This window comes from Varanus komodoensis, unplaced genomic scaffold (genome assembly GCF_004798865.1).
Source record: "Varanus komodoensis strain SLA01 unplaced genomic scaffold, ASM479886v1 scaffold71, whole genome shotgun sequence".
Taxonomy (NCBI): domain Eukaryota; kingdom Metazoa; phylum Chordata; class Lepidosauria; order Squamata; family Varanidae; genus Varanus; species Varanus komodoensis.
The window spans coordinates 905,789-932,707 of record NW_025336360.1 but is presented as its reverse complement, the minus strand read 5'-3'; the positions used below and the strand labels follow the sequence as shown (position 1 = coordinate 932,707).

General features: G+C 50.4%; 1 protein-coding gene across 1 annotated transcript; it reads right to left on the bottom strand.

The window, feature by feature from the left end:
- Nucleotides 1-602: 602 nt before the first annotated feature.
- Nucleotides 603-24,947, bottom strand: PDPN (podoplanin). Its single transcript, XM_044452349.1, has 5 exons — nucleotides 24,703-24,947; nucleotides 8,564-8,634; nucleotides 7,369-7,453; nucleotides 3,241-3,346; nucleotides 603-1,418 (listed from the first exon to the last, which is right to left on the bottom strand). Exons 1-5 carry the CDS (start codon nucleotides 24,770-24,772, stop codon nucleotides 1,412-1,414), a joined length of 339 nt encoding a protein of 112 aa, XP_044308284.1. The 5' UTR covers nucleotides 24,773-24,947; the 3' UTR covers nucleotides 603-1,411.
- Nucleotides 24,948-26,919: the final 1,972 nt, after the last annotated feature.

Sequence of the window (26,919 nt, the reverse complement as noted above, 5' to 3'; positions counted from 1 at the left end):
GTTGCCTTGAATGTGCTAAGGGAGGCGATCTCGGCCCACAGCACCGAGGTCTTTTGCAGCCCCACCTGGGATCCTTACCTGGGACTCCCTACAAGCAGGGCTTCCGTCCTGCCATGGAACCATGACCTCTGCCCTTCCGAGGAGGGGGCGTGGGAGAACCCCAGAGTACAGCCAGGTGGCAAAAGGCCTCGCCCGGGTGCTCACAAAGGGGCCAGGACTCCGAGACTTCTCTACATCTCTGTCCTTGTTTCCCTCGGAAAAGTTGGTGGCTCTGGTGTCAGTGCTTGCAAAATGACTGTAAACAAGCCTCGATTCACCCACACCCGAACATTCGTTCCATTTCCCCTTGCCTTCTGTAGCAGCTCACGAGGAATTTCCTTCGTTCATCTCTCCTGTTTCACCTGTCGCCTCCACTGAGCTGGGAAGGGAAAAGTGAATGGCATCCTCTCCAAACCCTCTAATTCTGCTGTTTTGATTAGGTCTCGCTTTTAACAAACACATTTCGTATGTTAGACTATTTTATATTTGTGTCTATTAATTTTTTTAGCTGTTTTAAATGTATACACTGGAATTTTATACTGTGATTAATGGCAATTGTATTTGGATTTTATCTTTTGTGTTTGTGTCTGGACCACCCAGAGGGCTTCAGCTAGCGGGCCGTACAGAAATGACATTGAATTAAAAAATTCAGTGGAATAAAACTGAACCTCAAAAGCAAATTGGAAGGAGCCTGCTTTGGTCGTGGCTTATTCTGACCACAAAATCCGAGTCCCTCCCGTTCAGAATTTTCCAGAGAAGATCGCAGCAGCCCCGCTTGAGACGTCTTCTAGGAACATGCACAGCGTCTGCCATGTTGAAGCAGTGGGACATCCGGCTCCAGGCTTCCTGTCTTCTATGGTCCCCACGCTGGGGGCATCCTCCAGGCAGCGCTGCCTAATGCTTTTGATGAAAAAAGCCAGCCCTGCATTGTCCGTGGGGCCTCCGACCCAACCTGCCACACGGAGGCCCGGTCCCTTGAAGGTGCTCCGAATGGAAAAGCAAGATAAAACCAACAGAACCTTGCAGGTGCCAAGCGCGGAAGCCGTCTTGTTGCAGCCCTTCGATGACTCTCCGCTAGCAACATTTGGGGTTATTACCTGTAAACCACATGGTGGAGGCAAACAGTTCTGGTTAAAATCTTTCCTACTGTGGCGTCTCCCCCATTCCTTTTCTATTGAGGGTAGGTGAGCAAGTGTCCCATTTTCGCAGGTATATGTTTAAAGCCTCATGCCAGGAATTGGTGTGGGTTCCCCGTGGACTGGCACGTCCTCCCCGCCGTTCCCTGGACCGTCTTCCACTGTTCGCACAGGAGAGCTGCTTGGAGAGGAGGAGGCAAATGCGGATGCGGCTCGTCCCCTCTCGCTGATGACTTTCAAGGCCTGCGAAGGAAACAGGAGGGAAGGAGGCTTATTTTCTCTTCCTGTGCGCACAGCCCGATCAAACCACCCACCAAGCGCCTCATTCTTTCATCTGCCCAACAAAATTCTATAAAAATGTGGCATTCACAGAGAGGTCCGCCTGGCGCCAACCCTCTCTTCCTTTCGGTGCCCGGTAAAGAACTTTCGATTTAATCTCCGCTTTAACAACTAATATTATTTTATTAATATCGTTAATTTATATACAGTGGCATTTTATTTTCATTACTTTTATTAATTAAGGGAGGATATATTGGACTATTTTATGCTATTCATGTATTGCTATTTATTGTGGAATTTTATTCGTGTAGGCCGTCCTGAGGCTTTTGCAAAGGACGGCATTTCAAATGTCTTAAATTAAATTAAATTAAAATAAAATAAAATTCAGGGTGTTGCTCATTTTAATCCTTCAGGTTTGAACTTCCCAATTGGAGTTCACGTGGTGAATCTGACCTTGGGAATTAATTTCAGTGGGAGGCTGGGCATGTCCACCCAGAAGCAAGGCCCCCGGAGGTCAAAGGACTTCCTGCAAAGGTTGTGCGTGTAGGATCGCAATTTTAGCCACGGTGGCGCACGGCTCCTGCTTGCAAGCTCCGGCGACCAGCTTCTGAGTGCCAGCCAGGGAGAGGGGCTTCTCGCTAGAAATGGAACGGTCTTCCCACTCCGTGTGGTGTCAGCTGCGTCATCCTCCTGGCACCGGGTTAGGACAACTGCTGATGCCAAACGGTTAACGACGTCTGCGTATATCAAATGGCTTGGCGCGTGTGCCTCGCTCAGCGCATTAGCTCCAGCCTCACGACCTGGCCCTCCAAGGCACCCGTCAAGGCAGATCCTTCCTGGCACGTCACAGCTAACCAGGCAGTGCAGCTCTAAGAGTCCCTTCGCAAGCTGAAGGGGTGCCTCTGCCCATGTAAAGAGTGGGTGAGTGCTGAACCCAAACCGGAAGCTTCTCCTCAGTCCTTGCCTTTCGTTCATGCGGCAAGCTCCATCCTCGGGTGGCCCTTCTCTCCCAGTGCCTCGCCCTGGGCTCAGGGACCGAACAAGGCAGCGGCTTTCCCTCCTCTCCTGGGACCCTCCTGCCTCTTCCGAAACATGCCTGCTCTCATGGCCGGCCTGGGGAACTGCGGGCAACGGCCCTGATGCGGCTTCAAAGGCTTCTGCTCTCCTCGGACCCTTTGGCCCCTGCGCCGCCTCTTCCCCTTCGGAACCTGATAGCACAGCCCGGGGAAGCCAGCCGAGAGTGCGCGCCGTCCCACGGCCGGCTTTGCAGCAAACACTGCCTGAGCTGTTCGGTTGTTCGCAGATTTTGGAGGATGGGAGGAGCCCTAAGTTGCTCCACTGCAGGATGGCCTTGCTCTAGGAGCTGCTGCAAACCCTCAGGGAGCTTCAGCTGCTGTTAGGCACAGAAATGGAAGAGGACATTTTGCAGCCTTCCGTGGCTCCGAACTTGGCTAGCCTGTGTGATATATTTTTCATTCATGCACAAGGTCAAAAGATATACATTGATGCCTGTCTGGGAGGGAAAAGGCATGCAAACTGCATGTGTGACGTGTTTTTTAAAACGTCACAGGCTGGTGCAGAAGCAGCATGGCCTCACCATGCAAAACAGACACGGATGAGGAGCAGATGCCGCCCCTTTCTTTGCATTCGTCCTAAAATCCGTGGGCCCTCCTGCGAGGGAAGCTGCACCGGGCCGAGTGGTGCAGACGAGGAATCAGTGGGACGGGTGTTGTGCCTGCCTCCCGCCATGGTCCTCACTCCTGCCTAGCAAAGTACTTACGAGTACCTGCCCGAGACCTTCTTTGCCACCGTCACGATGATTGCAGTAGCCACGGCGATCGCGATGACGATGCCGACGATGATGCCGACCAGGGCAGCCGTTTCCAGGCCTTCTGAAAGAGGAAGCCGCAGCCCCTGGGGTGGGTCGCTCACAATCACACAACCCTGTCCCTGCCCAGCCCCGCTGCCTTCCGCAAGGCTCCCGTCCAGGTAAGCCTGCCCAGTCGCCACCTTGCCGGGAGGTTTAGGGGGCGGTCCGTTCACGGGAAGAGCTACGCCTGATCAGACCCGATGCCGATCCAGTCCAGCGTGCTGTTTCCACCACGAGATTTGCGAGGCCTCTGGGAAGCCTGCAAGCAGAGCGTGGGTGCAGCAGCACCACCTCCCACCCATGTTCCCCAGCCACTGGGGTATATAGGCCTGCAGTCCCTGATCTTGGAGGCCCCAGGACTTTCCTCCACAAATACTTCCAGGCTCTCAGGGGGTGGCCATCCCGGGGCAGCGGGTTTCATAGGCTTTGTGTGAAGCCCTTCTATGTGTCTGCCCTGAGCGAGCAAGGCACGACCCGGGACTGTAATAGAACGAGAGGAAGAAAGATGCCTCCCTGTGCACTGCTTGAATGCATCGTTACCTCTATCCTGTCCTTCCTAAGATGGCTCTTTCACAGAAACCTAGAAACAGAGCGAGTCAGAAGGGGCCTCCCGGGCCATCTAGTCTGACCCCCGGCTCCAGCCGGCTCTGCTCACGACATGCCCACCATGTGCACGTCCAGCCTATCCTTGAACACCCGCACCAATGGGGCCTCAACGATCTCTCGTGGAAGCCCACTCCACGCCCTCGGGGTCCCAACCATCAGGACGGGCTTCCTGGCACCCACCCTAAATCTCGGTTCCCTGAGCTTGGCTCCACTGGAACACATCCTGCCCTCGACTGCAGGGGGAAACGGTCATGCCCCACCTCTGCGTGGCCCCCCCTCACGTGCCTGCGTGTGGCTAACGGGTCCCTGCTGGGTCTCCTCGTCTCCAGGCTGAAGAGACCAGCTCCCTCAAGCTCAGCCGCCCCCTCCCTTGCCCCTTTCCCCCTGCGGGAGCTGCCCAGCCCCGTGATGGTTTTGGTGGGCCTGGGGGCAGAACAGTGAACTGATCTTGCCTGGCACCTACGACAAGGTGGGGCATGTGTGCCCACATTAATCAGACACATTTATTTATTTATTATTCGGGGCAGCTGACAAAACATATGACTCTTAAGGCTTCCCCTCTTGGAAATGCTGCCTGTTTGGCTTTGCAACATGTGCCGGACCGCCACACGAAGGTGCTGGGGACCTGGGAGATGCAAGCTCTAGTCCCCACTCAGTCACGAAGCCCCCGGATGGCTTTGGGCCAGCCGCTCCCTCTCAGCCTGCCCTACCCTGCAGGGCTGTTGTGGTGGTGATGAAATGGGGTTGTGTGAGCTGCTTTGGGTTCCAAGTGTTCAGGCCCCGGAGGCTGGGTCTCTTTTGAAGTTCTGCCTGGTCAAGGTGCAAAGAGCCAGGCAAGGCTACAAGTACCCTGCGCTACCTCTGCAGCAAAACAGCCAGGAAATTCAAAATCTTTTCCATCTTGCGTTTTTATCCAAGCATTCTGCTATGTCTCCCTGCCTGTCCAGTTCCCCCACCCCGGGGCAACCTGTCTTGGCTAATTCTGACCTAGTTCAGACCTTGGGGGGGGCTCTCTAAGGCCAGGTTTTGACAGATGCTTTAAACAAAGCAAAGGTACTTTTGCAGGTAATGCAGTCGCAGAGGTGAGTGAATAATCCATACTAAGGAAAATCAGCTAGGAACAACAAGCAACAAATAGAAAATAAACCCAAGATGGGTAGGTGAAAAGAGGTTATTAGTTGTTTCACAACAGCTGTTAACACCTTATCTAAGCCACGTCATTCCTGAAGAATGTAGAAGAAAGGGAGGTGATGGCAGAAATATGTGAAATATGTGAAAGATGTGAAATTCCCTCACTATGTACTTAGTTAAAGACACACTTTTCTAGAGAAGCCTTACAAAATGCCCTGTTTATTTGAAAATCCGTTTCAAAGGAAAACCCTAGTCGCCAGTGGTTTTTCCCACAATTTGTGCCAAATGCTCACATGGATGTTTTCCCCTTCCAGCACAAAGTCACCCACCGGTTCCTCTTTGGCTGGCTCTGAATCAAGGCGCCGTGAGCGGTGGCCCCACCTCCTCTGGCAGCTGGATGCAGGTTCTCCACACTCCATTGGTTGTTAGCGCAAATGGGGGACCGAAACGTTTAGGGCTAAGCTATGCAGGGGAGATCCTCGGTTAAATCCCCCTGAGATATTCCCAAGGTGAGAAGGTGTGCGCCATAATACTGGGCCATAATATTGGGATTTGGGCTTTGCACCGTGCACCACCGGCGTCCTTCTCTCGACTCTCTCTCCCTGCCACCTCATCACAGAAGGTGGAGGGCAGAGAGAGACCTGGGGGAGATCCAGACCTGTCCCCTTCCTGGAACCCTTTGCTTTGCGGCAGCCCCCTTTCCAGCCACTCGGCCATGCCGTCCAACTCTCCCGTCCTGCTGCACTGGTCTGTGGGGTCAGGGGAACTGCGATCGCATCACTGCAGATGGGCCCTGATGCCCGGCTGGCTTAACCCTCTGCCTGGAGGCCTCCAGCCAAGAGAGCCCACTGCCCGCCTCTCCAGGCACTGGGGCTTCCTTGCCAAACCTTTCTTACTTCCCGGATACTTCTAACTTCCCACTGGAATCTACCCTCCTCCTCACCACCCGCTTGTCTTCAGCTTACTCCTCCCATATTTGCCAGCTCTTCAGGTATTTAAAGAGTTCTCCCCTGCCCCTGCCCCCAGCCGTCCTCTCTTCCAGTGTCAGGACAATGGGAAGTGGGGGTGGGGGGTGAATTTGTAAAAAAGAGAGAGAGAGAGAGAGGAATTTTGGAGGAATTTGACAAGCTGAAAACATTTCTAGCTGATTGCAAAAGAGATTGCAAAAAGAGCAGAAACTTTGCTTGCTTTCTACAGGAAGCGAGTATATCAAATATTACGTTTCCAAACTCAGAAACGCTTTGCAAAAGCAGTTTGTATTTTCTGGGCATGTGCAGTGAGGAAAGCGCTCAATGCACTGCAGAACACACTGCGGACTCAGATCTGACTTTTGCTGTGGTGGAGGCTCCCTTGGGAAGGGGAAATTGGGTGCCTTGTGCATGGGTTCTTTCCCCTGCCCTAGCCCCCCACGGACGGGCATCCGGCTCTCTCTTGCCCCTTGGTGTGCCAGCTGCACACAGGCAAGCCTTGTGCACTCAAAGTGCTCAACAGTCTTCAGTGGCTTCTCAAGAGGAACTGGCTCTTGGCTTCCCCCCAGCGAACATTAAAAAAGCGCCTGCTAGATCAGGAAATAGGATGGGAAGCCGCGGGGCTCATTAGTATGCCTCAAGGTTCAGACGAGGATTAAGGCAACCTAAGAAGCAACTTAACCACTCGGTGCCATTAGATTAAATTCAGACATGCGCCCTGTTTGCCTCTGGCCTCAAATCGCCGGGTCGGGTCGGATGGGAACTGGGGATGTACCAAAGGGGCAGGGATGACAACCGATACTCCAGGCGGGTCATGCAACTGCTCATTTGCAGCTGGTTTGTAAACAAATCTGCACTTACGGAGTGTCCTCCGAATTGGTGTCGGTATTTACTTATTTTTCTTAAAACCCACACATGTTCTTAGAGTGTTTTTTCATTAAAAATGCTGATGTTATAGTGCATGTAGAACACTCGTAATCATGCTGGCATGCACGTAACACATTCATGGAGCTTCCATGTAGCCTGAAGTGGCTGATCCTGCCTACTCTGGGAAGCTAAGCAGGGTCGGGCCTGGTTGAAACCTGGATGGGCGACTGAAAATGTGAATTGCCCAGAGAGCTTTGGCTATGGGTGGTATAGAAATGTAATGTAATAATAATAACAACAACGACAATACAGAAATGGTGGGATGGAATGGAATGGAGTGAATGGAATGGAACAGAAGTAGAGTTGGAAGGGGCCTCGAAGGCCATTGAGTCCCACCCCTGCTTCAATTCCAGATGTGGTCACCCATCCAGCTGCAGACCCGTGCAAAGGTGACTCAACATCTGGGCTATACCTTCAGATGTTTCTGGAACTCCCAGGTCGGTCGAGTTCTCGCCGTCCTCACTGGTTGCCAGGATGCTGTCTGAGGTCATCAGGGCCTGAAAAGGGAAAGGACCCGCAATTGCAGGCTGTAACTGCTTAGCCCGTGGAGCGGCACAGACATGAAACATTTATTTATTTATTTCATTTGTATGCCACCTCCTAGCCAGAAAGCCTCTCTGGGTGGTTATGAAGCTAAAAGTTAGAAGAAAAGATAAAAATAGCAATATCACCATAAAAACAGGAACCACCAGACAACAACAAGAAAAACAAATCCAGGCGACTAATTCAATCTGTGCAGAACTGTAAAATAAATATGTAAGTAAGTAGTTGTAGGTGCTGTTTGCAGCTGGCCTTGGACTGCACACGACCTGTCTAAAAAGGGTAAGCCCGGTCCATTCCAGGGCACCTTTGCTCAAACATACTGCAGAATTTCTGTTCAGCTGCAGAAATCCAATCAGATCGACTCCAATAAAAATGTAGAATTTATTTGTTCCTTTTCCCTTTAGAAATTAAAGAAAATCAAAAATAATAAAATGAAAGGGAAATTTAAAAAATAGGTGTTAAAACTAAATCATGCATCAGAATTAAAATGCCAAGTAAAATTAAAATAATCTAAACTGAGCAAACAAAAGGACTTTAAAGCATGCCAGTTTTGAGATAGGATTTTAGCTGAAATGGATAGCAGGGTTCAGTTTGAAGAGGGGGCTCCCCAGCAGCCAAAACCACTCCTGGCAAGGCTCACTCGCTTCGTTGTTTACTTTGTTTCTCCCAGTTTCTCATTTTTCCACCTTTGTTCCTTCTTACCAAGTTCTCAAGGCAGCTTTTGCCATCCACTTTCTCTCCCTTGCATCTTCACAGCAACCCTGTGAGGTAGGCTAGGCTGAGAGCCAGCGACTGGCCCGGAGTGGGGGCCGGGCGAAATAGTCCATAGACATCCAGGGGCACACACACCGCCTCTCCTTGCCACAAGGGCCAGAGGTGTGTTGTGAGGCATGAGCCAAACGCGGCCTCTGCTCAAACCCAGCTACTGCTGATCCCAGAATAAAGCAAGGAAGGCACCCAAACACTGCATAGAATAAAGAAAGAACAGAACAGGCTGTTGCGAAGGGAGCGCACACCTCGGCTGCATTCCTGGACGACAGCGACAGGCCCGGAACGATACTCACCAGGGTGGGAACTTCTGTGCCGTCTTGGGCATCAGCAGTCAGAGTTTCTTCCTCCGGCAAAGTGGTACTTGCTGGACAAAACAGAAGAGAACCAGCGTGGGTGGCCAGGCGGGACCCTTCGCCGCTTGCCCCGTGATCACCAGCATCCCTGGCCTTTCCGAGGCGGCCTCGTTCCCACGTGGGAGAGGCCCTGGCCCGTTCTGTCTGCTTTCTTGGTTTCTCTGGGCCGCATCTGCACCAGGCTTCAGAGAGTCCTCGGCACAGCACGGCTGGCCGGCACTGTGCCCCTCAGCCGCCTCGTGCTCCGTACCCCGAAAGCCCCCTGGAGATTCCCCCGATGCCCACGCCGCATGCCGACTCGCCCTTCTCTTGTTTTCCCCTGGGTCAGGGCGACAGCTGCTGTTCCTCCACGGTGGCAAAGCTCAGCGGGCACCCAGGTCCCGGGCACGCCTTTTAAAGTTCTCCCTCACTCGTCCCCCTTGGAGGCAACATCTGCCAGATGTATTGACTGAGTTATTTAAAGCTTTTATATTCCATCCACCACCAAGGTCTTCGGACGGTCTTGCTATAAAACAGTGGAGTACCGCATCCAAGTTTGTTTTCTATACAATAAACCCCCACATTAAAATCACAATCAGACCTTCAAATACTGGGAAAAGAAAAAGGTTTTGGCCTGGCACCGGAAAGAATAAAGTGTTGGTGCCAGGAGAACCTTTCTGGGGAGTGAATTCCGCAATCGGGGTGCCACCACAGAGAAGGCCCTTCTCCAGGTCACCACCGCCCCAATCTCCCTCAAGAAGGTCTCTCAATGCACTTCACTGCCATGCCAAATGCAACCATTTGCTTTTCTTTCTTGCCCATGGGGAGTCCTCAGGCATCTGGGGGCAGAAGTGCCCTTTGGAGCATGGGACCCCTCAGCAGCTGCCCACCCGTGCCAACTCCAGGTGCTGAGAGGTCTGGGGTTCCCCAGTGGGCCATGCCATCTCCCACTGACCCAACCTTTTCGCTAACCATGTGTCATTTTGTGGTTTCCCATCTTGTGCAGTTTTTCACTGATTCTAAGAAGCTGAAATGCCCCTCCAAAGTTACTGTCTGACAATAAGGACTTCAATAGAAACACAGGAAAAAAGTGGATCAAAAGGCGTCTCCCGGGCCATCTAGTCTGACCCCTGGCTCCAGCCAGCTCCACTCATGTAATCCCCAACATGTGGCTGTCCAATCTTCCCTTGAACACCCTCCCTGATGGGGCCTCCACCACCTCCCTTGGAGGCCCATTCCATGCCCTAGGAGTCCTAACCATCAGGAAGTTCTTCCCGGCATCCAACCTAAAGACCAGTTCCTTTAGCTGTGCCCCATTGGATCACATCCTTTCCTCTCCCTCAGGGGAGAACAGCTCACGGCCCTCCTCCACATGACATCCCCTCACATAGTCATAAGCTGTTAGAAGATCCCCTCGGAGTCTCCTCTTCTCCAGGCTGAAAAGACACAGTTCCCTCCATCTGTCCTCACATCCCACCCCTTTCGGCCTGGCTGCCGTTCTTGTGACCCTGCACCGGACGGATTCCAACATGGCAGGTCCATTTGCCTTTGGCTCTGGATTCCCTGGAATGCAGTCGTGAAGATCTCCTCAAAACCGAACTGGGGCCATGGGCTAAACAAGTTGTGATACCCACCACAAGAGAGAGAAAATTTTTCCTTGCTACCGGCTACCATATAAATTCCCCCCCAAGAAATAAACAACGGATTGTGCCCATGCTTAGAAATACTTCTGCTTTCTTTGGCTTGCATATAAAGAAAAGTTTTATTGTACTTCCTGAATTGTAATTTTCATGCAATTATTTATGATGACTGAAATTAAAAGGGTCTTTATAGCTTATCGATTCAGAATTTTGTCTTTTATAGTAAATTGGAGAGTTTTAAAAGAGCTTGTGTTGGTTTTTGTATCTTTCAGAAGCATAAGGCCAAGAAGAGGAAGTATGTGAATTCACATATATTTTCCTGTGATGCTATCTTCATGCTATTACAGGATATGCAGTGACATGAAGGATGTGTCCTTATCTTATAAAGGGGGGGGGAGGAGACAGTACCCCCTCCCGCCAAATAATTGGTTAATGATAACCTCCAATTTTGCTCTCCAAATTTCCCCAAAGCCGCAGTGAACTTAAGATGCATCATCTGCCTGGAGCGCAGCAGTGCAAACCCAGTTTGAAATCCTGGGTTCATAAACTCAGTTAAGAACACAAGAAGAGCCACTCAGGATCAGACCCAGGCTCCAGGGTTCACACAGTGGCCACCTGGCTGCTCGTGGGAACCCAAGAGCCGACGCGAGTACAACGGCGTTTTTCGGCCTGTGTTTCTTGGAGACTGGCGACCCTAGCACACCGTCCTGCTTCTGAGGATCCAGTGGCCATCAGGACCACCGAATTCCTCCAGGAATCTGCCCAATCTCCTTTCAGAGCCATCCGGACTGGTGGCCATCACTTCAGCATGGGGAGTCTTAGGTAAGCCACTACAACTCCAAATGACTCCTTTGCAGTGTGGATTCGGCAGAGATCGCAGGTTTGTTGCAAGGATAACTGGAGGTGCTTATGAATCACTCAAGGCTTGTCAGTTCCACTCTTTGCAATGTGGGTGCTGCTGGGAAGCAACCCGGAGAGACAAGTTTGCTCTCACGATTAGGAGACCAGATACAGAGAAAGGAAAGAGGCAATTTCAGCAGTTGGGCAGGAGAGACAATTCCAGCTGCCGTAGCTTGTCCGGAGAAGACCATCAATGCCAGGGAAAGTCAAAGGCACAGGAAGGGAAAGGGCGGCTATGAGAGCGAACAGTTCCATCAGGGAAGTCACAGCCTGCGCCTGCCAAGGACACGCCATTCCAGCGGGCAGGCATTGCTGTAAGTCAGAAACAAATTCATGGCACATCCCAGGATCAGCTTGAACGATAAACCACGTCTTTTGCATTTTCCGCCACTTCACAGTGGCAGAAGGTGCAGAAGCCTTGTCCTTTCTGGCTACCCTAGTTTGCAATAGCCCAGCCATTGTATTTATTTCTGTCTTCATCACATTTCTATGCCGCTCCATAGCCAAAGGCTCGCTGGGTGGCTCACGGTGCAGTATAAAATACAAATAAAAATAAATAACAACAGCAAACCAAAACCATAAACCGTAAAATACAATATAAATACAACAAAGGCACAGGACAGGGGGAAATAAACACAATGAACCAATAATAACAACCAATAAAACAATAAGCCAGCGGCAAACGAGGTCCAATCTAAAAACAAATGCTAAATCAAAAAGTCTTGCCTCGGCACGGGAAGCAAGATAAAGTGGGCGCCGGTTGTAAACCAACGTCAGCTATGGGGCAGCAAATGGGTTCATTTCCTGGCCCTACTAGCAGCAGTCAGCGATGTGGTGAGGAAGCCAACCGTGGCGACGGTGGTGCGGGCAGCATAATGGCGAGCTGCTTTCTTTTGCAAAAGCGTGGCATTCTGCCCACGTGCATTCTCTGGGCCAGCAGGAAAAGATTCGCACTGCCGTGGTGTGGAATAAAAGGCTTCGGCGAACGGGGCGGCATAAACATGTTTTAATAAATAAATAAAATATTTAAAATAAAATACTAAAACAACCAGCGCAATGGTGCTAGGGGAGGGAAGAATGCTCCTGATCATTCCCAGAGAAGCTGGAGACTGTTTATTAATTATCGGAATAGATTCTGGCCTTGGGAATGAATTACCAATCTATGACAGGTGTGTAGAGCTGCAGACTTGGAAGAGTCTAGAAGGACTGTACCAGGGAAGAGTGTGTGTGTGTGTGTGTGTGTGTGTGTGTGTGTGTGTGTGTGTGATGAAAAATAGCATGAAAGAAAAGAAAGCTGGCAAAGATCCAGCACTCAACGTTGCATTCTCAGAGGAAGCAACGAGAGGGAGACACCAAGGCACACGCTTGTTCCACAAGCCAGAGGTTACCGATGTGGCTCATGACCCAGAGGGGCAGGGGAATTCCTGTCCCCCAGACTGCAAGGTCCCTGCATGGAACCGGGGCTTGGCCTGGCTGGCCTCCACCTTCTCTTCCACCTCCCCCACCCTGACTTGCGATGGTGCCAGGTAGATCACCTCTCGTCTCAGCCTGGGGGCCAGGAGGGGCTCCGTGCGGGATTCCCCTGCTGGTACAATGCACGCCCAGAGCAGGACATCTGTGGTGGCTCTCTCCCCTGCCTCCTCAGTCCACGCCTTTTTTGCTCACTCCGCATGCAGATGGCTTCTCAAAATTCTCCAGCATGCAGGATTTCTTCGCGGGCGCCCTCTTGCTCCTTCCCTCCAGTGGGAGCAGAAGTTCTCCCGCGTTTTCTCAAGGGTGGCGCTTCCATCAGCAGTGGCAGCTGCCTTTCTCCTTAAGCAGGCGTGTCGCGCCAGCGCTCTTTCCATAGCATGGTTGCTCTGGCATTCTCCACATTTTGCATCTTTCCAGAGCACCATGTGTGCGTGTGCGTAAGTGGGGAGGGGGAAATGCTAGCCGCCCCCCGAAACTGGACAATATCTGGGGCGAACCATCTGCAAAGCCGTCTTCTCTTGTATCCTTGTATCCTTTGCATCCTTCTCCAGATTTCTCTCAGATCACCGCCTTCTGAGAAATTTTGTCCATGCTCTCCTTTACGCCAGCAAACCCCTGTTTTCTCAACATAAACACCCTTTCCGCATTCCCCCCACTGCTTTTATTTCTGCCTTTCTGCACCAAAGGTTACGAAGCAGAACCGTCATGCTGGACACCTTTTCCGTCCTGGTATGATGTGCAGAGTGATGAGTGAGGCAGGAATGGTGTTCCAGCGCAAACGCTCTCAGGCAGGAAATGGCACACCTTTCATCACGTGCTGTTTAGCAAGCCGAGTCCAGTGGACGATTTCAGTGCAGAGTTTCAAGGAAATCAATGACTTGAGGAGAATGGATAAGAACATATGAAAAACCCTGCAGGATCAGACCGAGGGTCCGCCTGCCTGGCACTTCGTGCACTCAGTGGATCCCTCCAGCAGGATGGGTGCGAGACCCCCTCCTGCCCAAGCAACTGGTGCAGCAGGCAGGCCAGCCCTGGGGAAGGAGGTAGCCCCTGGCCAGCAAGGCTAGTAGCCGCTAGTGGCCTCCCCCATCCATGAATCTGCCCAATCCCCTTCACCCGGATTAATGGTCATCGTCATTTCCTGTGGCAGCAAATTCCATAGTTTAACTATAGGCCATATGAAGGAGGACTTCCTTTTATTTGTCCTAAACCTCCCTCTCATCAGCTTCATGGGGTGATCCGGGGTTCCAGTGTTATGGCAGAAGGGGAAAAATCCCTCCCTCTCTACTTTCTCAACGCTATATAGCATCTTCAACACCTGTCTCCCGTCTGCCCTTCCTCTTCCTCAACCAAACAGCCCCAGTTGTTGTAGCCACTCCAGCCCCCTCATCCTCCTTGTGGCCCTTCTCTGCACCTTCTCCCATTCTAAAATCTCCTTTTGCACAGAAGGCGACCAGAACAGAACACAAATTTCCAAGTGCAGTTGCATAAGAGGAGTAAAGATTTGCATAAGAGGAGTAAAATTCCGGCAGTTCTGTTTTCTATTCTGCTCCTAATGATGCCAAGCATGGACTCCTCCCCCCCGCCCCGCCACTGTGCCCTGAGCCCACATGTTCATCCAGCTGCCCCCCCACCCTAGATCCCTTTCCTGCCCAGCTCAGATCCCATCAGGCTGTACGTGAAGCTGGGCTTTTTCTTGTCACTGGCTTATCCTTGCTTCTACTATTAAAGAGCAAATCTGTAACCTTAAGCTCTCTCTCTCTCTAAATGTATTTGGTTGTGTAATCCCATCTCACTTGGCTGGTGCACATGGACACCCGTCCTTGAGGCTTTTGTGGCAAACCTCATGGTGAAGGGAGGGGACATCTTTACTTTCTTGGGGGACTTACTTATTTTTTCAGCTATTCTACATCCCATTTTTGAGATGTTATGGTCAAAGCAGAGAGAAAGCTCAGTCAAGCCATCTAAGTACAGCAGAGAAACAAACTGAGAAATCAGAAAAAACACCAGGGAAGAAAACAACCACAGTGAAACAGATGGAGCCCAGGGCAGGACTCATGAGAGTTCAAGGCCTTCTCGAACAAAGGGGTCTGAGCTATGCGCTGGATGCGAGGGGATTCTACGATGGAGGTACCACCACAAGCAACTGGCTCTGGTGTTCACTGTGGTACCTCCGATGGAGACAAGGTGCTTTCAGGCAACTTCGGACATGCAGAAAGGTTCAAATGGGCTGGCCCAAGCTGTTTCCTCCAGAGATGATGGGCGAGACGCGTCCTCTGTATTCCACAGACAAAAGCCCACCGGTCTGTCTTCTTGAGTCCAGCATCCTCCATCCTGTCTGAAGGTTCCTGGCGAGCTTCGAGAGCACAAGGCAGACCTTGAACTAGCAGCTTCCTTCTCCGACTCCTTGTGGCCAATCTCTTGATGGGACCATTTCCCAACCCACTGACCCAAGCACAGTTTCTGACAATAATAGAAGGAAATTTTCGCCCCACACCCTGAAGATACAGGGGGTATTTTTCCCTCTGTCTTGGAAAGGAGCAGAAACTCTGCCCTATTTTGGAAGTGAAGAAAAGTACCTGCAAAATTGAAGGGCCAAAGTTGGTTCAATCCTAGCTCGGCCTTCTTTCCACGTTTCCCTGCTTCTTTTTCGATCTGCATGAATGCCCACATTAGGTTATTGTTCATTTTTATGCTTACACTATCCTTGCATTTGGGGAGGGAAGTGTGAAAATGTGAGCAAAAATTCTTTACAAATTAAAAATTTGGCTTGAGATTGGAGGCTTACACTGATCCGGATAGTTCTATTGACCATTTTTGACTGTACTATATAATTCTGCAATTCTAAGGTTAAAATCCATATTGCACACATCGCGGCTGGACAGCCATCTGCCAGGGATGCTGGAGCTTGGAGTCCTGCATGGAGCAGGGGGTTGGATCCAATGACCTTCTTGGCCCCTTCCAGCTCTACTATTCTCTGATTCTATGAACATCGTTACTGAAATATATATTAAAAGACATGCTTGGATATTAAAATGCACATTCCTAAGTGCATGCTCTCAAAATATCTTGTTTTCATTTCATTTTGAGAAAAAATGCGCAAGTACCTGCCATTTAACATGCGGGAAGTGAAGAATGAGTAATACTGGAAGTTCATGCCTGTCTCTGCGAAAGAGCTACCGATTGCATTCAGCGGGACTTTGCAAGAGTAGGGCTTGAAACATGTCTACTCAGAAGTAAGCCGCATTCCCAGGTAAGAGTGCATAGATTGCAAGCAGGAATCCAATCCTTGCCATGTCTACCTAGGCAGGACTTCCTCCAATTCAGTGTGCATAGGCTGCATTCTGAAGTTGCAACCTGATGCTGTTTGGACATTAGAAGGGGCTGCAAATCTCAGCATACCCCAGTCAACCGTGCTTGACGCTGCAGGACTTTTGGTTGTGCCATAAACATGTTTAGAATGGCTTCTTTCATTGCAACTTTTGTATTAATCTGGAAAGTGGTTGTTCGCTTGGTTGGGGTCAGGATCCAGAAATTCAGACTCCACAAGCATCCTTCACGTATACCAAAGAAATCAAAAAGGTCTGAAATCTAGACTGCTTGTGCCTTGGTTTTAATCCTGTCTGCAAGAGGCCTAATAGACAGTAAATATATTTTTACATCCAAAAAGGTTATAAATATTATGTTTTGAACATTACATTGCTCTCTTCTTTCTCTCGCTCTCTCTCCCCCTCCCTCCCTTCCATCTATCCAATCTTTATTTCCTTCCTTCCTTCCATCCAATCTTTCCTTCCTTCCTTCCTTCCTTCCTTCCTTCCTTCCTTCCTTCCTTCCTTCCTTCCTTCCATCCATCCAATCTTTCCTTCCGTCCTTCCATCCAATCTTTCCTTCCTTCATCCATCCAATCTTTATTTCCTTCCTTCCTTCCATCCAATCTTTCCTTCCTTCCTTCCTTCCTTCCTTCCTTCCTTCCTTCCTTCCTCTCTCGCTCTCTCGCTCTCACTCTCGCTTGCTCCTTTTTTGTGCACAAGCTAAAAGCTGTGCTGGTAGAGATAATCCAGTGATGCTTCCCCTGGAGTAGAACACAGCATCAAATATTTAATAAAAGGCTTTCTCCAGCTTTGAGCATCAAATATTTAAATGGGGGAAGGGAATCCACTCCTGGAGCAGAAAGCGTCTATGTGAAAGGGGAAAAATACACATAGAAACCACAATCTGTGAAAGGTCCATGAATGAAGAGATGGTCATAGAGACACTTGAAGAATTTGACTCTTGTGAATTCGGGTGCATAGTGGCCTTTTCCGCCTCTCTTGGACTTCTCTGCAGTTCAGGGTAATATTCCCCCTCACATTTTGCCTTCTCCAAATTTTACAAGGCAGGTCTTCATTAAAAAAGTCAACAATCTGTATTTTTGGATAAAATACGATATAAATTGATATTTTATAATGCACAGTGTCTTAGGATCATCTTCTGAGGCTCTTCTCCAGATTTCTCCTTCAGGAGATTTTGGCAAGTTGGCAGTAAGGCGAAGGGCCAGCTTGGTGGTGGCCCCCAGTTTTGGAAAGCGCTTGCCACAGAGGGCTGCCTGGCGCTAACATTGTCATCTGTCTGGGACAAAGATAAGGCGTTCCTTCTCTGCTGAGGCCCGGATGACACGGGTGGGGCTTTCAATGTCAGCGTATCGTTTCCTGGCATTCTTGCACAATTTAGTCATTTCAGAATGTTCTGAATTTTACTATGCCAAAACCTTCATATTTGGCATCATTATATGTTTTCTGGCACCAGGTTAAGACCTTTTTATTTAATCAATATTTTAATAAGTTTTAATATTGAATTTTATCATCATATTTTAATTGCAGCCAGAGTGGGTCGTTAATTAATTTATTTTATGTTAGATATTTGTATTTTATTGTGTAAGCCGTCCTGAGGCTCTTGCAAAGGACGGCATACAAATATCCTAAATAAATATAAATAAACAAACAAACATTATATTTTGGAATTTTCATCTTTTGTGGCCTCCCCAGTGAACTTCAGCTATTGAACAGTTCAGTCATGTCATGTGAAGTGAATTATTTTGCAAGAGAAGGCATTCTGAAATCGACGCTTAACTATTTTTGTGTGGATTTTAAAAGAAAAGGGCAAGTTGGTATGGAGTGAGAGTGTGAACACTGACGGAACTGACAGACTAGAAGGGATTCTGTTTGAGGGTGTGCCTTTTTTGAGTGCCATCGGTCTCTGGTAAATTTAGGGTTGGCTTCACAGTGAACATAAAATAGTGGCCTTTCCCATCGGAACAGCTGTATGCAGGATGACGTATTCCGACATACGCTGGGCTGCTGCCAAAATCAGCCACCCTTGCTCCTTCTCTCCCTTCCCTAAGGGGCAGTAAAATTTTGGGATGCCCAAATGCCACTTCGTTTCTTTCTCTGTTATGCCCCTGACTGACTGTTTTCTGCATCTCACACCTCCCAACTTCTGCTTTATAAGGCACATTGTGTGGACAATTCCTCTCTCCGTGTTATGGGTTAGGGAATTCCCATATATACCTGCACAGAATTAAGTCCCCCAGAACACAGCCCGGGAGACTTTCAGGTCGATGGACAGAAAGTAAACTTGGTGGGAGTACGTTGGGAGACCTCCTTTGGGAACAGTGTTAGTCCATTAAGTTTATGTCCTGGCTTTTTCCTCTTGTGCGGAACCTGAGGTGGCTTTCTCAGCTTCATTTGAACCTCACACCAACCCTGTGATGTAGGTTGCGCTGAGCATGAGACTGGCCCGAGGCCCCCCAGTGGGCTTCAGCGCAGTGGGCTCTCCCCGGTCCCCCTCCGTGGCTTTGCCCATCCTCACATCCCTGCACTTCTCTCTCATCACTTCCCGCCCCGTGCCTGATTCTCACCCAGTCATCTTCTGCTACCTGAAGCGCCTCCCCTCCCCAAAAGCCACCCTCTCCGGGAAGCCTTTGGGCCATGCCGGTGCCGGACAGATGCGTTGAACCACAACTCCCATGATCCCCTGCCCGGGGCTGCTGAGAGTTTTGGTCCAACACATCTGGAATAGACCAGGTTGGGAAAAGCTGCTGTAGAAAGTGACTTCCAAGTTTCAGAGCCAGGTACTTTCCGAGCCTCTCTGTACAGCCTGCCGTGACAGCCTTGATCTTCTTTCCTGGAACTCTTGATGATTTAACTACCAAAATTGCTTCTCGCTTCTTTATCCCTCCCCCAACTGCCGGCTGCCGATGCAGATGTGGATTAGTCATTCTCTTGCTGTGCCAAAATCTGACGGAGCACATTCCACTTTTAAATCTCCAGCTGAGATGTGATCTATGGCAGATTTGCAACCAGGCTGGAAGTTCTTCTTTGGATGAGTTTGGGTCGAAACAAGGCCATCTTTGAGGAGGGTGGGCTCTTATCAGCCTCTTCTCATTTCTCTTTATTTAGTTATTTGAAGCAGCGAGTTTTATAGCAAGAATGAAAGGGAGAGAAGCATTTCCCTCACTCTGAGTTGACTTCGATTATCACTCGGTGATGTCATCACAAAGCCAAGTCAGGGAAGATGTTCTGCCTTCAATCTGATGGCACCTGGGACCATTATCCACAGCACCCTGGCCCTACTGTTTTGCTCTTGTTCATTTGCAAAATGTGCACCTTAGGTATAGAAGGCTGAAGCTGTGTGTGTGTGTGTGTGTGTGTGTGTGCCCACATGTCTGTGCACACACACACATCTTGGTGGCTGGAAGTGCAGAATTTCAGCTCATTGCTGGGCGTTGGAAAGGGAAGCTACCAGTACCTGAGGAAGGGACAACCTATTCTCCCATGTTATCCTGCTTGGGGTTTGAGATCTTGGGAAAGGTCCTTCTCCTGGTTCCAGAAGCGGGCCTGGTGGGGACATGAAATGTGTTTTTTCTGTGGCCATTTCCAAGCTTTGAAGCTCCTGCTGAGAAATGCTATGATGACCGATCTCTATTCTTCTTCCACTGACAAGTCACAGTTCTTGTGTTCAAACAGGCCATTGATGTGTGAGCTTATGGTTGCATTTATCTTGTTCCCAACTCCCAGTTTGCATTGCATAAGTTTTCTAATTTACATACATTTCCCCAGAAGATTGAATCACCCTCACTTTAGCTCATGAAGGAAATTAGTTAGGATCCTGTGTGTTAAGTTCTAATTAAGATTTTTTTCCAGCTGTATTTATTATTGTTTGGTTTCCTTGTGGTAGAAAGCAGGGCCATACAGTATATTAAAACATTTTAACAAGCGAACACAGAGAGAATGGATGCTGTTTCGCTCTTTGGACCAAAGTTTCTGGAGTCAGCAGTCTCAGCCGTCTTACCCTCGTAAGCACCTCTGCACACACTGAGTTGTGCGGAAGATTTCAACCACGCAGGTATCCATTCCCAATCACTCAGCGCCAGCAAAACGAAATTGCCTCTTTTTGTCTCTGCACAGCACGATTTGGGAGAGGCAAGGCTTACCAAGGGCGGCCCAGGCAGCTGCGGGTCCGTACAGGAATCTTTGGCTCGACATTTGAGCAACCAGGCTGGGATGAAATGACACGTCCCCATTATTGGTTTCCACCCCACATTGGCTTCCTGCCCTCCTCTTCCTCCTGACCCTTTTCTCTTGCCAAGAAGTGCAAAGGGAGAATGCTGCAAGGTGGCCTGCTGAGAACACCTCGCTCCGAGGCAACCCTGGGTCACTCCAAGGGCGGAGGATGGCTGGCGGCAGGGCCAGGAGACCCCGTGGAGAGCTGCTTGTCCACACGGCATCCTGGAGCCAGGCTCCGGCCGTCCCCATTGCCTGCCCTTTGCCGGGAAACAGCTGCCGCAGCGCAGTGGAGAACGACAAAGGCAAAATGCAGGTTGTCCCCACCGCTCGCTTTTTGCCACGTGGAGTAAAAGGAATTTCTACCGCCTACCCTGAGCTGGCCTCCTTCTCATAGCTTCTGAATTGCCCTGCCTTGTACTGCTTTAGTTGCCCTGAGCATCAATCCGAGGGTGAGGTGCAGGAAGGGAAAGCCCTAGCTAAGGGGGTGGAAGAGGCCCTTGTCACTGGGAATTTGATCCACACGCCGTGAATTTCTCTCCTTCCTTTTGCTCCAAGAACTGACAAGGTTGCTCACCATCAAAAAGCATGTACAGCATGCAAACTGACCACAACAACAACCCGAACCAGCAAATTTTCAGACTATCGGCGGAAGTTGTCAAGTTCATAACCGCGGAGTCTTCACTATTTAGCAAGAGAGAAGACCAGCATGCTCGGAAAAGTCAAAGGCAGAAGTCAGAAGACCAAATGTGAGATGGGCTGAATCCGTAAAGGAAGCCTCGGCCTTGGATTGGGAAGAGCTGTCATGGAGAAGAGGTTCTGGGGTGCTTTCATTCATGGGTTACTGTAAGTCAAAGGTGGCCTGACAGCACATAACCACAGCAAATTTAGCAAGAAAAGTTACACGGTGATTTGTAAAGCCAAACCCTTTACCTGCTGCTGTGTATTGGTCAGTCCATCCAGGAATGAACCTTGTGGCATCTCAATGATAAAACTAAGATAATCATAAAATTATCCTGACATAAGGATTTCTGGATTTTAATCCACCTTCGATGAAAGACTAAGAGGCAATAAAAAGCTCTCCCATGGGTGGGAACCCAGAATAAGGGCAATCCAGGAATCCAGAGATGGGCTGACTCCAGTGCTAACTGATGTGCTTTCTTCCTGAGCATAATCCCAAAACTGACCCATTGGAATCAGGCGCAAAAAGGGATTCCCCTTGCATTCCATGAATCCTACAGTGGGTCGAACTGGCTTGTTCCCAGTCTTGACCATGATGGGCCAATCCCCACTCCATGTATTGTATAATCGAGGCTCACCTAGAGAGAGGTGAGCAAAGACCTGCCCATCCACATCACCCACCACCCTTTGACCAGCGATGTTCCTTGTGATGTGACACCACTGGGAGAGGGAAAGCTTTCTGGATCTACTGCAGAGCTCCCCATGATCATACTGATTGACCCTTCTGCTCACACCTGCCATAAAGCTCGGGGTGTGTGTGTGTGTGTGTGTGTGTGTGGAAACGCTTCCTTCAGCTGGTGTTGTGGTCACAGCGAAGGAGGTGTTCCACGGCCACACGGTCTTTGCCATTGAGGAAGCCCTACCAGAGCCGTTCCTTTGCTAGCTCAGAGACGTCGTTGGAGTTCCCACCAGCTTTCTAGAAGAATCCCCAGAGTTTACTCAGGAACAAGGGTATGATCCTGAGACGCATGACACAGCCGTAGCCCATGACAAAGCAGGTCTAGCTGCATCTGGAGACAGGAAGTGCGCAGGCTCTCTCTTCTCCCCCAGCCTTTTACTGGTCTATATGTCATCACCATCTTGGGTGCCAAGGTGAAATTTCAACACCGGCTTCCTGTGTTCGTTCTGGCCAAGCCGCCCACCCCACCAATGTGCTGCCAGACACAAATGCCGTCCCAGCTGCAGCTCCCAAAAGTGCTGACCCACGGAACGTCAGCCTCCTGAATCAGTAGCCCTGCAAAGCATGAATCACCGCAGGCCGGTGATTCCTGACATGTCCCAGGAAGGCTGTAAGTCTTCCCGAAATATCGGGGAATTCTTGACATATCCCGGAGAGGCTGTATGTGCTATTCAGCATGGGGGAGAACCACTTGTCTGGGGTGGGGCCACGTGGTCCTTTCAGGGAAACGGCCTCATGCGTGAGGCTCTCTCTGCTTGCAGTGGCTGCCATCGCGCTCGTGTGCCTCTCGTTATTCCCGCCCCTTGGGGACAGGGAATGGGGGAAGGAGTGAGGAGGAAGGAGGAAGGGGCATCTCCTGCCCTCTGACCCTGCTTGGCCCAGAGAAGAGCAGGCTGGACAAGCCCGTTGCAGTGGCGAAAGGGAGCAGCAAGCCTGGGGCCCTTTTGTCAGTGGCCCCTCATTGGGACGTGGGCCCCTGGCAAGTGCCCAACCATGCCCACCGTCCACACTGGCCCTTGAGGATGCTGACGTATTCTCTCTGGGGTAAGAGAGAGCAGGGCGCTGGATGCCAGCTGCTGGGAGGGTGAGAGGAAGGGCGGCTCCCTCCGTCCCCCCCCCCCCCCCCCCCCCCCCCGCCCCCCCCCCCCCGGGGGGTCCCCCCTCCCCCCCCTCTTCAGGGGGGGGGAGAAGCCCATCACCCAGAGGGGCTGCTTGTAGGCATCTCAACAGCATTATGTCTGAATCCAACCATCAGCGTGGGGGGCTGCAGTGGGACCCGCCTGCAGGCGGACGAGACAACCTGCTCCAGCACAGGCCTTCTTGTGCTCCCACCGGAGGGAGCCATTTCCCCTCTTCTGGGCAGAAGACATGTTGCTGGGGCGTTGGGCAGAGAGGGGCTTTTCGAAGCCCGGGGCCCGGAAACTAGGAACCAAAATGGTGAGCAAGCAGACCTGAGGTGTTCAGAGCCTCCCCATGTAGGAACAGTCTGTCTTCCGCTGCATCTCTTCCCAGGGTCCCCGTGCCTGCTGCTTCCTGGGAACGTCCCGCATTTTGTTGCCAGAGGTCGCTCTAATGGTGTTTATGGGGCCTGAATCCGGGATTTGGAGGCGTCCGACTGCCGAACGTGTCTGAGCCCGCCGTGGCCTGGCCGTCGGTCCGGAAGCTCCATTCCCCAGCACATTGAGAAGAGGCCCTTTGGGGCATCACAGAGTCAGGGCCTGTTTGGTGCTGGCCCCACACTGCGGGGATTCAACCCCCACACCCTGGAAACAGGAGTAGCCCCTTCTTTGGAGAGTGTAAAGAAAAATGTTGCTCTCGGCCTGCTTTGTATTAATTGCTCTTTTATTAATTCACAACTACCACCCAGTGTAACTAGGAGAGCGTAAGCAGAAGTCGGGATGATTAAGGCATCTCATGCCCCACCCCGACTGGCCGCCCAATGAGGTGACAAACAAGCTAACACAAACAATAAAAGTGGGATGAATAAACGTTCCACGAGCAAAGGGCCTGTTTTAGAGGCTCCAGCTCTCCAAGAAAGCTACTGGTTCGGATCCAAGATTCGTCTTGCACAAGAGGTACCGATTTTCAGTGAGTGGGGGGGGGGCTTCCTGCCCCTCCACCCATGTGGGGGGTCCTCCATCCCACCCACTGCAGTTCACGAATGCAGCGAGGTCTCCCCAGAATTTTCAGGGTGCCGTGGGAAGGAGGCCGGGCAGGGAGCACACCTGGCATCGTGCAGAAGCTCCAAAATAGATCTGGATGCAACCCACAACCCGCAGCCCGCTGCCGTGCAATATGGGAGGGACCTGTGGCCAGCTGTGGCTTCGCTGACCCCTCCACCCCATCCTATTCCCTTCCCCACATCAGTGTTTTTTCATACCCCACCTGCAGTCCCTCAGCACAATATCCATGGAGCATAATCTGCCTAGGTTGGGCTTGGGGGGGGGGGGAATTCTCCCTCCCTCCCTCCCTTCCTCCCAGACTTCCATTCCCAGACTCTGCCGCACCCCTAACACCCCACTTCCTCTGTGTGGGTGATTCGGTTTTGGCTATATTTGCCACAGGTCAGATATTGCCTGAAATCTAGAAATAGAAAGATCACGAAAGAACCGCAAGCTATCGCATTAAGTTGGCCTTCTATGTGTGGGCATGAGAAGAAAAAGCTTATTTGTTTTCTTACAGGCACGGTTATTTCTCCTGGCTCTCAATACGTGCTGTAGGTGGCCTTTTTAATGTTTTGAAAATCCACAAAAGCGCAACGGATTTTACTTCACAGACGGACTTGAATTGTTCCGCCCTGCAACTAAGTACAGAAACTGTGTAAAACTTCCATTAATCACACAGAACTGCAGGTAAAAGTTATACTTATACGTCTTGGTTTTAGGGCTTTAATGTGATCTGTTATTTCATCCATTTCATGTGCAGTTTTTCTTTTTTAAATGTTGCCTTTGACTCATTTTATGGTTTCCTTACAAATCACCTGACTTGCTGGTTGAACAGTCGGGTGATTGCAAAACTACATTAAAAAGATAAAGTGGATCCGGACTTGCTATTTTCCAGACTTTAGGTCATTCCTGTTCTGTCTCCCTAGTTGGACAGCAGCGTAACTTACAGAATTGTTCTTACCTTCCTCCGCAACGATATGGAGAGACAGACTCCCAATCAGGAAAAGGACGAGCTGCATTTTCAGAAACATCCTTGATCCTTGTTCTTTCCTTTAAGAAAAGCCAGCTGCAAATTCCAGCCTTGAGCAAGCACGGATGCCAAACCTCGTCTTGTTTTGCAAAACTTTGTTTGGGTTTTCGCGTTCTCCTCCTCCTGCGGGGTTTGGGGCGTCTTTGGTTTCTCAGCAGCGCTGGCAAAGTGACGGCAAAGTTAATGAGTGCGGACTCGGCCCTCGCGCTCTTTAACTGTGGGCTGGGAGGGTATTCCGAGTGGTCCTGGACGGCGGGTCCGCCCTCCGCTCTCTGTTTGGTTGCCCATAAAAAATATGATCTCAGGTTTAAAGTTACAGGATGTTTGAGAAGATGCAAGGAAGGGTTATATTTAGTGAAGTGTGGAGAAGGGATTAAGCCAAAGGAGGTGAGGAAAAACCCACCCTCCTCAGAAAGCTCAGCGCATCATATGCCCAGTTTGTTCGGGGGGGGGAGGGGGGGCTGCCAGATCCTTTTTGCAATCTTTTTTTCAAGGCTGCACCGGGGGAAAGGAAACCTTCATGTGAGTCTCAAGGAGAAGAAAAAGCAACGGCCGTCTCCAAAGCCTGACATCAGTTTATCAGCACACGGAGGCCGTACAAAAAGTTCTTCCCAGAGTTTGGATTTCTGTTTTTTCTCATTTTTTAAGCTACCATGGAGGATTCCGACTTTGGAAAGAAGAAGTAATTTGGAATTTTCAGACTATGGGGTGAAACGGGAAATTTGTAAGTGTCTCTGGAACATGACAAGTGGCACTGTGTCCTCCCTGATCTTTTCTACAAAATAAAAGCAATCAGTGTTTGTGGAAATATCACTACATGCCCAATTCCAGCTCGTGTGTAGCAGCTCAGCGTGTTCATTTCTGGTTCAATTTGCCTCCCTTGAGTTCTCATATCTTGAAGTAAAGATGCTCTGTTTTTTTCTTGTATTCATTTATTTATTAAACATATACTCCCCCTTAGCCCACTGGGCTCTCTTGGCAGTTAATAAAATTTAAAAGACGCATTAAAAGCAATAAATAGTCATAATTAAACAATATAAACAATAGATTATAAACACTAAAAACAATACAACAAAATTTGACAACCCAGCAGCTATAATATTTATTTATTTAAAGCATTTTTATGCCGCCCCCATCACAGAAAGCCTCAGGGCGGCTTACAAATAACGACGGCGCCAGGCGGACCTCTCTGGGGAGCGCATTCCATAGGTGGGGCACCACCGCAGAGAAGGCCCTCCTCCGGGTACTCACCCTCCTAATATCTTTCACGGAGAGCTCCCGGAGAAGGGCCTCCTCCGCCAATCTCAGTGGGCGGGAGGGCAGATATGGATGCAAGCGCTCCTTTAGATAACAAGGTCCCAAGCCGTTGTTTAGGGCTTTATAGGTGATAAGCAACACCTTGAATTGGGCCCAGACTTCAATGGGGAGCCAGTGAAGCTGACGGAGAACATGTGAACATAATGCCCAGTCCCCATCAGCAGCCTGGCAGCTCTATTTTGAACCAATTGGAGTACCCGGTCCGTCTTCAAGGGCAGCCCCACGTAGAGTGTGTTACAGAAGTCCAATCGGGAAGCTACCAATGCATGTGTCACAGTCGCCAGGCAGTTGTTCTCCAGGTAGGGACGCAGCTGATGGATCAGCCGAAGCTGAAGGAAGGCGCTCCTCGCCACCGCTGTTACTTGAGCTTCTAATGACAGCTCTGGTTCGAGGAGCACTCCCAAGCTGCGAACCCTGTCCCTCAGAGGGAGTGCAACCCCATTCAAGACAAGGTCCAGGTCTCCCATCCCGAAGCCCGACCCGCCTACCAACGGGACCTCCGTCTTGTCTCAATTGAGCCTCAGTTTATTGGCCCTCATCCAGCCCATTACCTCGGCCAGGCACCGGTTCAGTACAGCCACTGCCTCACCTGGATTGGTGGAAAATGAGAGGTAGAGCTGGGTATCATCAGCGTACTGATGATTCCACAGCCCACAGCTCCTGATGACCTCTCCCAGCGGTTTCATGTAGATGTTGAATAGCAAGGGGGACAAAATGGACCCCTGCGGAACTCCGTGGCATAGCTGCCATGGCGCAGAGCCAAAGTCGCCCAGCACCACCTTCTGGAATCGGCCATTGAGATAGGAGTGGAACCACTGCAAAGCAGTGCCC